The following is a 16,580-nucleotide window of genomic DNA, read 5'->3' as shown; positions in this document are numbered from 1 at the left end:
GGAGGTTATGTAGCTCTTGACAGAGTTTTGATTGGTGGGGGGATTCAAATTATTTCAAATTTTGTACAGCAAATGAAACTCTAATACATGCGTTTTAAAATTTAATTTAATATTTTAACAGCTTTTTTGAGATATACTTTGTGTGCCGTATAAATTACCCTTGCAAGTATACAATTCAGTGGTTTTTAGTATATTCACAGACATGTGCAACCATCACTACACTCAATTTTAGAACATTTCCATCACCTCAGGAAGAAACCCTGTATCCTTTAGCCATCACCCCCAGGTTCCCCTGTTTCCCCAGCCCTGAGCAATCTGTAATCTACATTCTGTCTCTATAGATGTCCATGTCGTGGACTTGCATATGAATGGTCTTTTATGACTTGCTCTTTTCACGTGACATGTTTTCAACATTCATCCATGTGGTAGCATGTATCAGAACTTCTGCATGTATTTTTGTATTATACTAGTTCCAAGTCATATAATTCTCATTTGCTTAGAATGTGATCACACTCTTTTATATATGGCTGTTGCCTATGTGTGTGATACATTTTGGAAATGAGATTTGGGAATGGTGATAAGTAAAAGACCAATAGGCATAGGAATTGAAGGTAAACAGTTTTTGACACTTTTACTGGAAGTTTTGAAAGATAGATTTTGAGAAGCAAAATTTTGGTCTGAAATCTAAAAGGAGGAGCAAGTCTGACAGACATGAATTTAAAAAACAAATGGAAGCACCTTTGGACATGATGTCAGGTGACTTTAAAGAACGTACAAGGTGGTGAGGCTGTCAGGGTAAATGAGCACCAGCTCGGAGTGAGATGACTGACCAGGTGGGATATGAGCACCAGCTGTGACCAGCAAAGCCTGAGCGATAAACGTGGAATTCCAAGGGCCAGTGACTGGTAGGCAGACGAGAAGAGATTTTTAAAATTAAGTAGCAATAATTGTAACATTTTAAATGACATTTTATAATTTATTGAACTTTTTCACAGTTATTATTTTACTTGAGAATGAAAACTGGTAAATGGGAGGTTAGATAATAAATGAGTTGCACTGATATCTAAAATTATGTAAAAGTATATGAGTGGCATTAAGAAATGGATTTATCCCCTTTAGGGTGTGGTGACTCACGCCTATAATCCTAGCACTCTGAGGCTGAGGCGGGAGGATTGCTTGAGGTCAGGAGTTTGAGGTTGCAGTGAGCTACGATGATGCCACTGCATGCCAGCCCAAGTGGCAGAGTGAGACCCTGTCTCCCCCACCCCCCGCCCCCTAAAAAGAGGAAAAATAAAAAAAAGAAAGAATGTTGATGTCTTAGGTTTTTGTTTGTTTGGTTGATTTTCCATTTTTTACTTTTGATTTTGAAACAAGCCCAAATTTCCAGAAATGTTGAGAGGAATTTTACAAAAGTAGTGCTGTGTTGTTGATTTGTCCCAGTACTGGTGATGTTAACTTGGAGCACTTGATTGAGGTGTTTGCCAGCCTTCTCCCCTGAGAAGTGAAGTTGTTCTTTTTCCCCTTGTCATTAGTATTTTGTAGAGCAATACTTTGAGGCTGTAAATATCCTATTCCTCATCAAATTTTCTATTTGTGTGTGTGTGTGTGTGTGTGTGTGTGTGTATCAGGCAGTCAGATAACCCAGTATTCAGTGGGTTATCTGTTACTGTCAGTATTTATTTTGATGCTGAGTATTTCTCATCTTTGGCCAGTGAGCTCCTTTAACCTTTAGTGTTATTTTGACATGCGCCCTTACTTCCTTCCTTTCTGACACAGCAAGTTATCCTGGGCCCATCTTAGTTTTTTTTTTTTTGCATCATTCCTGGAAGTTGCCACTTCTCCAGGGAGCCTCAATACCTTCTATCAAAGAATGGAATTTAGAGACTTAAGATATGTGCACTAGGTGCACTTGTTGCTGTTGCAGTGTTGGAGTTCCCAGGCTCTCTCAGAGGACAGAGCTAGGGGTTCATCTGTGTACTGTATCTGTCTCTATATATGCCAAAACCCAGAGTTCACACCAATATTTACAATTCCAGTCCACCTTCACAAAGTTCATTGTCATTTTCTCCCCCTCCATATTTGTAAACTTCCTTGTCTAGCACTGAGAATATATTTATTGATTTGATCAGTTTCCGTAATGTAACTTGTCTACCATTACCACAATTGCCCCATCTCCTGTGTGGACACCCTTGTTACCTCCCTTGGGCTCTGATCTCCATGTGCTGGGCAGCCCCCCTTCCAAGCCCTTCCCTTTGCAGGAATGTCCTCCTCACCTCGCTCTCTGTCTCTGATGCTCCACTTAGGTTCCTCTCTCTAACCCCTTGGCATGGATGTCAGATGTCATCACACCCTGCCCCCCGGCTGACCCATCGCTCGTGTACACACCTTTCTTGTCCCATGTGCGATTCAACAGTCCCATACTGGACCACCACAACCCCCCACCCCCAAACACACAGCCCACATGGACTTCTGCCTTCTACAGTCTCATCTAATGGTTTGAGGACTAAATGGTTAGGGAAAGGGGGGAAGGGAACTCGAAGGAGAATGGTGCATCTCAGATTTTTAGGAGGAAATTTTGCTAATTTCCAGCTTATGATGAGCCTATACAAATGAGCAGGCAGTAGAGGAATCCCTGTATGAAAACTTGATCTCACCTGGGTGTCTGCATTTTGATTCCCAATCTGTAGCATCTACAGGATAATTGAGATGCTTTTTTACATTGGTTCTGGTGCTATGGAAAGATGTATTCTCTTACTATGTGTAAGATGTGTTCTTTTACTGTGAACAAAGAAGCAAGCATGTGGGGATTGGAGATGGAGAAGTACAGCCCAGTTTCATCTCTTTTTGCAGACAGAGGAGGCAGCAGCACACAGTAGAAAGGGCATGATTTCTTTCTAGATTTGAATTCTGGCTTTGCCACTTAAAGATACGTGATAGCTGGTATTTCCTGCTCCTCTCTGAGCTTCATTTTCCTACTGACCTCCCAGGTTTGTTAGCAGGATCAACTAAGATAATGTACATAAAGTGCCATGTAAAGGGATATAATAATGATAACACAGCAAACATTTATTGAGACCATACCCTGTGCCAGGCATGTGCTAAGTACCTTGTGTTTATTACACTTGTCACAAGAACCGTAAGAGGTAGCCTAATTTCTCCCTTTGACAGATCAGGAAACAGAGGCTCTAAGAGATTAAGTAACTTGTCCAAGGTCACTCAGCTCGTAAAAATCATACAGCTGGTTCTCAAATCCTGGCATTTTGACTCCAATGTTCATACTACTGTGTTAGTTTTTACTTTGTAGAATGTAATGCAAAAGCTGTCTTTCCAACACAGGTGTAGCGTTGAGTTTGTGGTACCCAGAAGTGTCTGTTGCTCTGGAGGAGCTCCTACCTGGTGAGAGTGTATGTCATCCTGACCAGTCTAGCTGGAGTACAGGTATGACTGACATGGAACTATGCAGATTGTGTGAGGGACGCCGCATGGCAGAGTAGTGGAACCTGCCCCCTCTGGCATCAGGCTGCTCTGGGGCCACCACCTGCTAGTTATGTGACCATGCAGAAGTTACTTCATCTCACTAAGCTTTAGTTTCCTCACCTGTAAATAAGGATCATAATAGTACAAATGTCATGGGATTGTCTTTAGGATTAAATGAATTATTGTACGTAAATCTCATGGACTAATGTCTGGCACATAGTAAATTCTCAATAAATATTATTATTACTTCTAGTATATAATGGGTTTTGTAGACTTTCATGATTGACCTGGAAGCCCAACTGCTGCTTATCACATATTTCTGAGGAGAAAATATATTCAGAATTAATAGCAGTGAACTTAGTATAAACTTTGACTACAACCAACTTAACATTTGAATATAATCTACTTCTGAAAATTGGAGGCCATCGATATAGTATACTTCTTTTATCGACATTGGGGAGAGGGAGGAAGACGTCTGCTAAATTCTGTTTTTCTGCGAGTCAGATATTGAGATTATCATATATTCTTTATATAACTGGATCCCTTTTTAAGGTAAGGGCACCAGAGGTCGCCATCTGGCACAGTGATCGTGGCAGTATAGCTAGTGCGGGAGATTGCCCAGCTATTTGTTTGTAATTTCTAAAAAAGAAAAAGGAAAAAATATTAGATGTATGAAAAGACTGAAACTTTTAAAACTCACAGTATTTCTAATTTTTGGTTATTTGGTTCAAGAGGTTAGCATATTTCATCCTAAGTGCAATTAGGAATTAACAACAATGAAAATTTGAATTAGGCATTCATATAATGTGGAAAAATATCTAAGTACAGTTTCTACTTGAGAACCTACTCAGCCCTTAGAGGAAGTTCTTGAAGTGAGGAACTGGCTGTGGCTGCCCTGATGGCTCTTTCTGTCTGTGTGTGCATTGGCTCCACAGGAACCAGGCAAGCGTTCTCAGCTGTGGAGGATGACGGGTACGGGAATGCTGGCCCACGAAGGCTCTTCGGTTCCTCACAACCCCAATAAGCCCTCAGCTGCCCGCTCCACTGAGGGATCTCCCATCTTAGATATTGCTGGTCTTGCCGCCGTGACTGACAACAGGTAATTTTCTAGGCAACTTTTGATTCAACCTCATTGCTTTCAAATTCATACCCAGAGAAAATCTACACCAAAAAATGAGAGTTATGTAAATGAAGTAAGGATTTGTATTTTTCTACGTATATTTTTCTTTACTGACAGAAACCTGTCAGATTCCCAAATATGAGTATTGGGCCTTCCCTTTTATTTAAGTTGTTATGACAATACTCATGCAGATATTAAAAAACTTCAAACATTAAAAAGGGTATGTTATGAAAAGTGAGTATTGGCTGGGCATGGTGGCTCAGGCCTGTAATTCTAGCACTCTGGGAGGCTGATACAGGAGGATCTCTTGAGGTCAGGAGTTTGTGACCAGCCTGACCAAGAGACCCTGTCTCTACAAAAAGTAGAAATCTTAGCTGGGTGGACCTGTAGTTCCCAGCTACCTGGGAGACTGAGGCAGGAGGATCCCTTGAGCCCAGGAGTTTGAGGTTGCAGTGAGCTATGTTGATGCCATTGCACTCTACCCTGGCGACAGAGCAAGACTCTGTCCAAAAAAAAAAAAGTGAATATTTCTTTCACCCAAGCTTCCAGTCTACTCTTACTCAGTAGAAGTGAAATTTTTCTTAAAATCTTTCTAATGATTTTTTTAAATCTTTCAAAAGCAGAAATTAAATTATCAAGAGAATAATTAAATGTTTTTATGAATAACTCCTTGGATTCAAATTAGCTGTTTAAGTTTGAATAAGTTATTTTATTGGCCTGTGCCTTTGTTCATAAAATCAATGTATTTGTTTTCAGTTGACACTTTGTTTGCTTCCAAACAGACTTTAGATGACTTACAAGTTAAAACACAAAATAAAAATATTTAGAAATACAGCAGAAGAAAGGCTGTTGACAGAATTTTAAATACATTTAGCAGATATCCCTTCCCATACTGCATGGTAATTTGTCATTGTGAGAATGTGAGAACATTTATTATTGTGTTGTAGCGTGAATCTTTAACGCCTTACCACTTTGTGTCCCCTCTTTGTTGATTTCCGTCTTGCCTTACTCCCCCTTCCTCATTACGAGATATCTAACTGCCGCAGGACCCAAGCTAAGGTCCCTTTAGATTTTAAGGGCAGAGAGGATTAGGAAGAAGCAGAGCCAAGCCATGGTCCTCATGTTCTCTTCAGGCCTGAAAGAGTTGACTCAGACGAATTATTACACTTTCCTTTTTCTAGATATGAACCGCTGATGCTGCGGAAGCCTGATCGCAGGCGAAGCACAACTCAGACATGGAGTTTCCGAGAAGGAAAACTGACCTGTGGGTTACATGGGTTGGTGGTCCAGGTCAGTAGTTTTTGACAACCCCAGTTGTGGCAAGCAGTGGTTAAGCCTTCTCTGAAACAAAGTCTCAACTAGGTTATACATGATAAATTGTTAAGTGGGACAAGTTAATAAAAAGGATTCTATTATTCCATTTTAGTTAAAAGAAAGTCAAGAAACTTGTACATCTGTCATCTGTGTGTATTTCCATGGGAAATGTTTTGAAGGTGATACACAGCAAGTGTGTTAGGAATGGTTTCTGGGTGATACAAATTTTTTCATCTTGGCTTATGTGGATTTTTTTCTTTGACATAAATTATCTATGTAATTTTAAAAGAAAGAAACATGTCAACTAAAAGTCTAACACTAAGTTAGGTAGATTAGTTTTAGACCTGTGAAGTTGATATAATAGCTACAAGTCTTTTGTGAAGTATTCCAGGAAATGCTGAGCAGTAACCAAGAGTCTACATACTCTTTTTTGGTTTACTTCCACATAACTCAGTGGTGCCCAAATAAGCATTTAATTGTCGTAGCAAATGTCAGAATGAAGATTATGGACAGTTTCCTCTGTCCTCTTCTTGGCCAGTCTACCCCATGATAATTTCCTAGGTACTTTCTAAGCAAATATGTGTTTGGAAAATTACCAAGAGTTTAGATTTTCTGCCCTTTCTGGCTTCAGGCTGGAAAGGAAACCAGGAGTCTGAGAAGTAAGAAGCAACCCTGAAACTATAGGATGCTGGGAAGTGTACCCTGGGGACCTTAGAAGGTGCCTAGGAGGCTTGGGCATATTGCAGAACAACACGTGCAACTGTGTGTGCAGTTCTACCCCAGCCCAGGGTTTTACCTAAAAGGTAGATACGAGAACATCAGGCCCTTGATAGAGAACTGTTAGTGTGCTTGTCCCTGATAGAAACCAGGCTGTCCTTTCATACAGGGAGATTATACTCCAGGGTGGTTTGCAAAACCATAAGGAGCCTCTGACTGCTTTTGGTGCGATTTATTTTCTTTATCTCTATCGCCCTGAGCCTTTTTCATCAAAGACAAGCTGCTTACTTATATGAAGCCCACATCTGGAATGGATTTGTGATTTTCAATTAGCAATACAATTCAGACTTCTAGAGGCAAAAGAGGGCTTGTTATAATTGGTGGGTTCCATGTCTGACCCTGACTTTACTTCTAGTTTGTTTCTAAAGCCCATGTAATCCATTTCTCTTGGAGCATTTTCTTCCTTAAAATCCCTTTCTGGTGTTTGTTGTTTTTGTGAATCTATTTCATCATTTCTCTGCTTGTGAGTGACCCTGTAATAATAGTATTCAGCAGAGCAGAATGTGTTTTGGTTAGGGAAATGAGCTTGTCTCAATATTATTATGCTGAATAAAGTAATTGAAGACATTAAAACATTTCTGACACTACCCTTATTAGGTTGTGCATGTACTTTCTTTCTAAACTTAAAATAGTCATAAAAAGCTTTCTCTGTGTTAAAACCTGTCTTATAAATGCAACTCTCAGGGTTTCCTTTTCATTACTCAGTATTTAAAAATGAATACAGGGGACTTAGACACTTTTTGCTATTGTCTTCTCCAGCCTTGTGCCTGCTTTCCCAGAGCCATCTTCCCGTAGACTCCATTTACTTGGGGCTATAACAAGAAGGTACTTTTTTCCAAAGGCCTGAATAACTGGGCATCAAGTAACATTGCTAGCTCCATGTTTCATTTTAGAAGAGGCACCATCTTTTGAGTATTTGTTGTCCAGCTCTAGGCCTGTTTGGGGAGGTTTTCATCTCTAGAATACACTTCTTATTGGAAAACCAAGTGATAGTACTAATTGTTTTATTTTCAGAATATTTCAGATTTTTAAGCAAACTCTAATCAGAGTACTCTTTGGCTACTTTTTAAAAAGTTTACTTTAATGATTAGAAGTTATTATAAGGCAGAGTAAAACTGGTATACTCTATTCATGGAATTGTCCCTTACTGATAATTCCCCAAATTCATGTGGCATAACTTTCCGTTTTACTCAAATAATCCTAACTGGTTTTTATCATCTGCAAAGCTGAGCAAGTAGTAAATGCTTTGCCATACATTGATGGTGACTCTTCAGAAGAGAATTTAAACTTAGTACCTTGTTTCAAATGGCATGTGAAATTTTCAAAGTCATTTCCTTTGCCTTTTCTTACACATCTTTACCCCAATGTCTTTTAGGCCAAAGGAGGGCTTTCTGGTTTGTTTGATGGAGCTGAAGTTGTTCTTGGTCCTGACACTTCAGTGGAGCTTTTGGGGCCAGTTCCACCTGAACAACAGTTTATTAACCAAAAAATGAGACCCGGTTCTGGAATCTTATCCATCAGAGTCGTCCCAGATGGACCAACTAGAGCACTCCAGGTAATAATTTATCATAAGAACTGACATGGAACTCAGCATACTTTTCCTTCCCATTGGTTAGTCATTCAGCAAATATTTATGGGCTATATTTATGCCAGAACATATTTATGGTATCTTCATCTGTAAAACAAGGATAGGATCTGCTTCAAAAAGTTGTTATAACAAAGTAGAAGTAAAATATAAATATTAAAAAAGTATGGCTAAAATATAAGATAATCTAAAACAATAAGAATTAAAGAAGATAATGCTAAGAACAATACATATTATTATCAATGTTATTGATCATTATGCTAATATTAATATAAATAATTGATGTATTAATAACATTAGCAACAAGAAGATATGAGGTCCCTAATCAGACAATTAAAATGTTGTGTTATGAGAGTAGGAGTGGATGGTATAGGGAAAGGATTTGTATTCCTGGATTTGGCAGTTGAGGGAACTTCCTGGGAGAAGTAATGCTTAAACTTTGACCTAAACATTGACTGAAAGGAGTTAGCCAAACAGAGAGGGAAAGGTGGAGGGACTGTGCCCTCAATAATGAGCATGTTCATTAACAGCTATTAAGCTCCTATTGGAGCCAGGCACAGTTCTAGGTATTGACTATGGACCAGTGAACAAACAGACATTCCCTGCCTTCTTGGAGCTTACATTCTAAGAGGGTAGACAAACAGTGAGTAACAAACAAAATAAGTAAGTTATTAATATGTAGTATTTTGGAAGTTGATTAGTGAAGGCCCTCAGGTAGGAGAGTCCTCTTCATCCCAAGTGGCACATAGAATATGGTAAGAAATAAGGCTAGAGATAGAAGCAGGGGCCAGATCATTAAAAGTCTGAGATATATACTAAAGAGTTGGTGGTTTTTCTGAGGCAACAAGGACTCAGGGAATGGCATGGTCACAAATCTATTTTAGGTAGCTCACTCAGGCTGCAGTGTGGAGAGTGGGGCAGAACTGGAGACAGAGCAAGACCAGTTGGGAGGCTTTTGCAGTGGTTTTGGTGAGAGAATATGACGGCCTGAACTGGAAGAAATGGCGGGAGATGGGCCTGAGGGGGGTGGGGATAAATGAACAGAAATAAAAGCTTGTTTAGGAGTAGAGTCAGTCAGATTTAGTGATTGAATGACTGTGGGGATGAGGGAGAGGAAGGAATCAAGAATGGCCTCCAGCGTTCTGATTTGGGCAGCTGGGAGGACAACAGTTCACATCACTAAGAGATGACACAGAGCAGGCTGTGGGACGGTGCGAGGTTAGGTTTTGGACTTGCTGAGTTATGGTAACTGATACCTATGTGAAGATGTCCAAAAGTCATCATAAATATGGATCTGAAGCTCAGGAGAGATCTGTAAGGGAAATATATTAATAGATTTATTAAGTCACAGTATAATTGGAGAACTCAGGAAAAAAAAATTTCGAAATGTAACAACTCTCTGAGATAGTGCATCGTAATCCACAATACCACTTTAAAAAGCGGCGTTCTTTTAAGGCAAAAATGAATGCAGTGATCTTGAATTTTGCTTATTTTCACTTGAACTGTAATTTGAGATCATATACAGATAACCTAATCCCACTACATGAGGTTCTCAGATCTACAGCTTGAGAGTTTACCACATAGACTTAAAACCAAGTTTGCTTCATTATTACACAAATCTTACCTTAGTGGTGCTTCGGAAACCATTAACTTCCATAGGATTCTTGAGCAGGTAGTGCCTTTTGACATACACAGTTGGCATGGGTTAAAACGAGTTTCATTGTGGAAGTGTGAGCCCTCTCAGTATTGTTTTTTTTGACTTCAGATAACAGATTTCTGCCAACGGAAAAGTGACCGATCATCATATGAAGTAGATGAACTTCCTATAACGGAACAGGAGCTGCAGAAATTAAGGAATCCAGATACAGAACAGGAATTAGAAGTAAGTTTTAAATGTTGTAAATTTATTTTTTTGATCATCAATTTTTTTAGAGTTTTGCTCTGTGGTTTTCTCAGTTTAGGCTTTCTGTTTTCTTTCTGCCCTATATGATTCTAAATATGGGTTTTGCCTCTCAGTGTTTGCTGTTATCACATGAATGTGTGAATATGTCATGGAAATGACAACTTAAGTTTATGTGGAATCAGAATGTAACAAATATTGATAAAGTAAAATTACAATAAAAGAAGCTAAACAATTTGAATTTAAATAAAATTTAAGATAAAGAATAAGTAAACTAGGGTTTTTTATTTGTTTTTGGCTTTAGTTCACTCTGATATCTTCCTTATTCTCTGTTTGGGTATTGGGGAAGAGAACGAAAAATTTGAAAAGGAAGATGAGATGAACATGAGCAAGCACATTATTTGATACTTATTCAAGGATTTTTTTTTTAAATCAAATGCTTATGTGTAAAGCACTGTATCAGGTATTATCAAGTGCAGGGTAAATGACCAATTAAGAGCTTTCATCCCAAATAGGAAAAACATCCTCAAATAATTACATAATAAAATGTAGAATGTAATCAGTGCTCTGATAGAGAGATCATCCCATCACTCTGGAGTTCTAGCTGGGGTTGGGGGTATGCCTAGAAAGGAAGGCGTCCAATGAGATGGTGGCATTTGAGCCATCCAGATGAATAATGGAACTCTCCTAAATAGTTTTCATCTGCTCAGCAGTAAGGAGTAGAGGGATGTAAAGCCATTTATTTTCTTGTCCTTTCTTGGCTACCATGAGCTGTGTTTTAAACAATCAGGGTGCCATATTTTGGTTTCCTTTCAGGTGCTTGTGAAGTTAGAAGGTGGAATTGGGTTGTCCTTAATTAATAAAGTCCCAGAAGAATTGGTCTTTGCAAGTCTTACAGGAATCAATGTGCACTATACACAGCTGGCAACCAGTCACATGCTTGAACTTAGCATACAGGACGTACAGGTAAGAGGGGAAGTTCGAAAGTTGTTAATCTCCTTCTTTTCTTGCTGAACACCCAGCCAGATCTAATGTTTGGTGTTCTAAAAACTTTAATGTTTTTGATGAAGTATCTTATGGCCTTCAGAGAATCATTCTATGAAATAGCTATTCATACCTGCATTTGTCTTGCTAATTAATTTTTCTCTATACAGTAGAATTCTAAATATAATAGTTGGTCTATAAATAATTGAGAAGTCAGTCAAGGTGGCATGGAGGAAAGTGATCCATGGTTCTCCATCTTGCCAATAGAAAAAACAGCAGGAAATCATCTAACTGTCATGTGGAGGAATTGAGGTTCATCATAGAGAGAAAAAGCAAGGGAATTGGACTTCCTCTTCCAGTCTAGGTGGAGTAATGGGGGCTAGATTTACTTTCCTGTCTGAAACAACTCTAAAATTCAAATAAAATATGGAGACAAGAGTTTCAAGACACTGGACATCAGACAACAAAGGACAGTTCCCTGAAAGGTGGGAAACAGAAGAGGTGAGCCCTGTATTTACCGTTGCTTACCGCCTTGAGAAGGTTTCTGGGCCATGGCACTGCCGGGGAAGACTGAGACGGAACCTAGTAGTGTGGATGAGTTGGAAAAATAGAGCTGAGAGTTCAGAGACCAAGGCATCCACAGTTTGTAGGACAGTTACCTAGGAGGAGAGAGCTATGTAGAAAGACAGCTCTGGAGGTCTGTAGAGGGTCCCCCTTGAGTATTCAGCAGACTGCTGATCTGTGATGTATACGAGGAAACTACCCATCCGAAAGGATCAGAGGATCAGAGCCCTGTGCTGCTCACACAGGGCTGGGAATGGTGTTTGTTCCCACCAGCAGGACTGGAAAAACTAAGCATTTATGGGACAATGGAAAGATCTCAGGAAAGTCTTGCCTCCGTGGTTAATTAGCCCTAGACCAAGCACTGCTCTGGACCTGCCTGTCAAATCATAAAAGAAAGAGCTAAGTAAATTAATCATATCCCTGTATAAAGCTCAGGAAGGCTTATTGGAATACAAGAATATTCAGTACCCAACAAGGTAAAATTCACAGTTCATCCTATCAAAAATTGTCTGGTATACAAAGGAGCAGGAAAACACTATATAATGAGAATAATTGATCAAAAAATCCACAGCTAACATAGATGTTAGAATTTTTGGAGGACATTAAAATTGTTAATATAACTATATTCTGTGTGTTTAAAAAGTTAAGTAGAGACATGGAAGACATAAAATACTCAAACTCATAGAGATTTAAATGAAGTGAAAATTACACTAGATGGAATATAACACACAACTGTGAAGGAAACTATACCAAGGCACATCATAATCAAATTACCAAAAACCAATGATAAAGCAGCCAGAGGAAAAAAAGATGTGGATATGCAAAGGAACAAAGATAAGGATGACAACGGATTTCTTGTTGGGAACAATGGAAATGAGAAGGGAGTAAACAAAATCTTTTTTTTTTTTTTTCCTGGAGACAGGGTCTTGCTCTGTCTCCCGGGCTAGCGTGCAGTGGTGTCATCATAGCTCACTGCAACTTCAAACTACTGGGCTGAAGAGATTCTCTTGCCTCAGCCTCTCAAGTAGCTGGGACTATAGGCATGTGCCACCACACCCAGCTAATTTTTCTAATTTTTGTAGAGACGGGGTCTCGCTCTTTCTCAGGCTGATCTCAAACTCCTGAGCTCAAGCGATCCTCCTGCCTCAGCCTCCCTGAGTGCTAGGATTATAGGCATGAGCCGCCACGCCCAACCAGCAAAATCTTTAAAGAACTAAAAGAGGGGGAATAGAAGTAAACCCTTTCTATGCCCAGCAAAAATATCTTTGAAAAACAAAGGTGAAATAAAGATGTTTTTAGACATACAAAAGCCAAAAGAAATTTTTATCATAAGACCCACACTACAAAAAATGTTAAAGGACATCATCAGGCAGAAGGGAAATAGTACCAGATAAAAATCTGGATCTAAACAAAGTAATGAAGAATACATGAAATGATGACTACAAGGGTAAATATATTCGATTCTTTTCTTCTTATTTAAATCTTTTAAAGAGGTAATTGACTATTTAGAGAAAATAATGACATTGTATTTTGGGTTCTATTATATATGTAAGAGTGAAATACATCTCAACAACAGCCTAAAGGCTGAAGGGGGGAAATGGAAGTATGTTGTTTTAATCTTCTTCTTTTTTTTTTTTTTTTGAGACAGAGTCTCACTTTGTTGCCTGGGCTAGAGTGAGTGCCATGGCGTCAGCCTAGCTCACAGCAACCTCAAACTCCTGGGCTTAAGCGATCCTCCTGCCTCAGCCTCCCGAGTAGCTGGGACTACAGGCATGCACCACTATGCCCGGCTAATTTTTTCTATATATATTTTAGTTGGCCAGATAATTTCTTTCTATTTTTAGTAGAGACGGGGGTCTCACTCTTGTTCAGGCTGGTCTCGAACTCCTGAGCTCAAACAATCCGCCCGCCTCGGCCTCCCAGAGTGCTAGGATTACAGGCGTGAGCCACCGCACCCGGCCTGTTTTAATCTTCTTATATGTGAAGTAGTATGATGTAATTTGAACATAGACTGATAAAGGTAAATACTATTAAGTCTAAAGCAACCACCAAAATAACAACAACAAAAAAAGAGTTATAACTTACAGTCCAACAAAGGAAATAAAGTGGTCATAAAAAATACTTGGTTAATCCAAAAGAAGGCAGAAATCATGCAAAAGAACAGGTGGGACAAATAGAAAATAAATAGCAAGATGATAGACTCAGACCTAACTGTATCCATTAATTAAATTTAATTGCTATAAACACCCTAATCAAAAGGCAGATTATCAGATTGTATAAAAAAGCTAGACCCAATTATATATGCTGCCTACAAGAAACACACATTATTATATAAAGACACAAATAGGTTAAAAGGAAAAAAGGTGAGAAAAGATCTATCATGCTAACACTAGTCATAAGGAAGTGGGATGGGCTAGATTAATATCAGGCAGAATAGATTTCAGAGGAAAGACTATTACCAGGGATAAGGAACATAATTCCTGGTGATAAAAGAGTTAATTAGTCAAGAGGACATGACAAATCTAAAAGTTTATATATCTAATCACGGAGCTTCAAAATACAAAAAGCGAAAAAGCTGATAGAACTGAAAGAGGAAATAGATACATATACATGATTATAGCTGGAGATTTTGATACTACTTTTTGAATAATTGGTAGAACAAATAAGCAGAAAATTATCAAAGATATGCTAGACTTGAACCCACTATCAATTCACTTGACCTGATTGACCACATTCTGGACTATAAAACAATTTTCAACGAGTTCAAAAGGATTTAAGTCATGCACAGTATGTTCTCTGACCACAATGGAATTAAAGTAGAAATAACAGAAAGATAGTTGGGAAGATCCCCCAAATATTTGGAAAATGATGCATTTCTAAATACCCATAGATCAAAGAAGAAATCAAAACAGAAGTCAAAGTTTTTTGAACTGAATGAAAATGAAAACACTAGATTTCAAAATTTGTGGAAACATACTAGAGCAGTACTAAAGGGAAATTTATAGCACTAAATGTTATATAAGAAAACAAGAAAGTTCTCAGAACAAAGACACTCAACAAGAAGAGCAAATTAAAACCAAAATAAGCAGAAGAAAGGAAATACTAAAGATCAAAGTGGAAAATCAGTGAACTAGAAATCAGCAACCACAGTAGAGAAGATCAATAAATCAAAAGTTTGTTCTTCAAGATCATAAAATTAATAAGCTCTGACCAATCTTATTAGGAGAAAAAAAGAAGATGCAAATTACCAATATCAGAGAGGTACCAGACTAGCCAAATACTGATAATTCTCTGGAATGTGGCTTTAGGGGAACTGCAGATGGCTTCTGGCTCCTCCAGTGGCCGAAAGGCAGCCTTGTGTCACCACGATTGCCGATTGCCGTGATGCAGGGCTTTTGGTTTTTAAAGCTACTATGGAGCTGGGCAAGGGGGAACGGCAATAGAGCAAGTTAAAATGCCACACAGCTTACTGTTCTTACTGAGTTTCAGCTTATTTTCTTGAATAATTACTCCTTGGATTTTTGCAAGGCTTTGATTAATTTTGAGTTCTGAAAAAGTTGATTTTGACAATTTTTGGCAGAGTTCTGTTATCATGGTGGGTGTCCAAACAATTCCTATATCTCTTTGTAACATCATGCTTGGAACCCTCTCCTTTCCGACCGCCACCAAAATTGAAATATATCTAGGAAACTAGTTCCTGGTAAACAGTTCCCAAAGAAGGATCTAAAATCCCACCAGTTGGACAGCCTGTGTTCCTACTGGGAGTACACAGTGTGTCCCCGTGCTTGGCACTTGTCTGCCCCCTTAACACATCATGCAGTTCCATCCAGATTGTCAACGCCAAAACCTCTTTTCAGAAGAATTTTTTCTTTTATCATATATTACAAATAGCAAAGAATCCAGGCTAATCCCATCCTATTTGTTGTGGACAGATAGAAAGTTATTATCTTATAGCTTTTTTTCTTTGTCCTACTTTTTTGACCTTACAGAGAAGATCTGAGGAGCCATTTGCCATTCATTAAAATATTTTTTGACTGTAATACCTCTAGATTTGACGTGTGCTGCAAATCATAGAAAATAAGCAGATTTTAGGGTTTACTATGGTTACAGTGCTGTGACACAGACTTTTTTAAAATAGAAAATATATTCCAGTGTGGATACTCTGATGTAAAAATAAATAAATAGAAAATATAGGTCCTGTCTTTAGGGGAGCATCAAATATAATTGGGAGAATAAAACTAGAATTAGTAATTCTCAGTATACCTTGTTATCAGATGTGTTTAGGGAAAGAGTAAAAGAGGGCAGAGTAGATGAGATCTTCATTGTCATTTTATATATCGGATGAGATAGGTAATGATTCATTCATTCAGTAAATTCTTACAGGGCATCAACCATATTCCAGGCGCTGTACTAAGCTCTGGAGATACGGCTGTGACTGAAACAATGTAGTGTCTGCTGTCTGAGCTAACCACCTAGGGAGGATGTCAGCCAGTAAGTAAGCAAGCAAGTACATAATGACGCCCTGTGACACTTGCTGTAAAGAGGGATTATTTTAGATAAAGTGCTACTTTAGATAAAGTGGCTTGGGAAGATCTTCCTAAGGAAGTGAGAGCTGAACTGAAACTTGGAGGAAGAGAGTGAGCAAACCATAGAGAAGGACACTGGAAAACCATTCCAGGAAAACTCAGAGACCCTAAGGAAGCAGGGACTTGCCCACATTTGAGAAACAATGAGGAGGCTCCTGTGCAAATGGCAGTGAACCCAGAGAGTGGTGTGATGAAGTTGGAGCATTTGGTAGTATCCAGATTATTCAGGCCTTGGAGGCTGTGGTAAGAAGTTCGGTTTTATCCTAAGAGAAA

The 16,580-nt window shown here is 38.8% G+C and overlaps 1 protein-coding gene across 6 annotated transcripts in view; it reads left to right on the top strand.

Moving 5' to 3' along the window:
• The window catches only part of VPS13D (vacuolar protein sorting 13 homolog D), a 248,099-nt gene that overhangs the window by 126,229 nt on the left and 105,290 nt on the right, over positions 1-16,580 (top strand). For 5 of the 6 annotated variants that reach the window (XR_006733919.1, XM_045546090.1, XM_045546092.1 and 2 more), the window contains 5 exons: positions 4,413-4,576; positions 5,779-5,887; positions 8,064-8,243; positions 10,039-10,155; positions 10,990-11,139. Coding sequence is in view for 5 of the 6 variants with exons in the window: in XM_045546090.1 (XP_045402046.1) it covers positions 4,413-4,576; positions 5,779-5,887; positions 8,064-8,243; positions 10,039-10,155; positions 10,990-11,139 (720 nt within the window). In the remaining variant the exon portion in view is untranslated. Of the gene's footprint in view, positions 1-3,336; positions 3,386-4,412; positions 4,577-5,778; positions 5,888-8,063; positions 8,244-10,038; positions 10,156-10,989; positions 11,140-16,580 lie in introns of those variants that run through there. The other variant, XM_045546094.1, reaches the window with a different exon arrangement.

Source organism: Lemur catta, chromosome 3 (genome assembly GCF_020740605.2).
Source record: "Lemur catta isolate mLemCat1 chromosome 3, mLemCat1.pri, whole genome shotgun sequence".
Classification (NCBI taxonomy): domain Eukaryota; kingdom Metazoa; phylum Chordata; class Mammalia; order Primates; family Lemuridae; genus Lemur; species Lemur catta.
The sequence above is the reverse complement of the archived record's forward strand: the minus strand, read 5'-3'. Positions and strand labels throughout refer to the sequence as shown.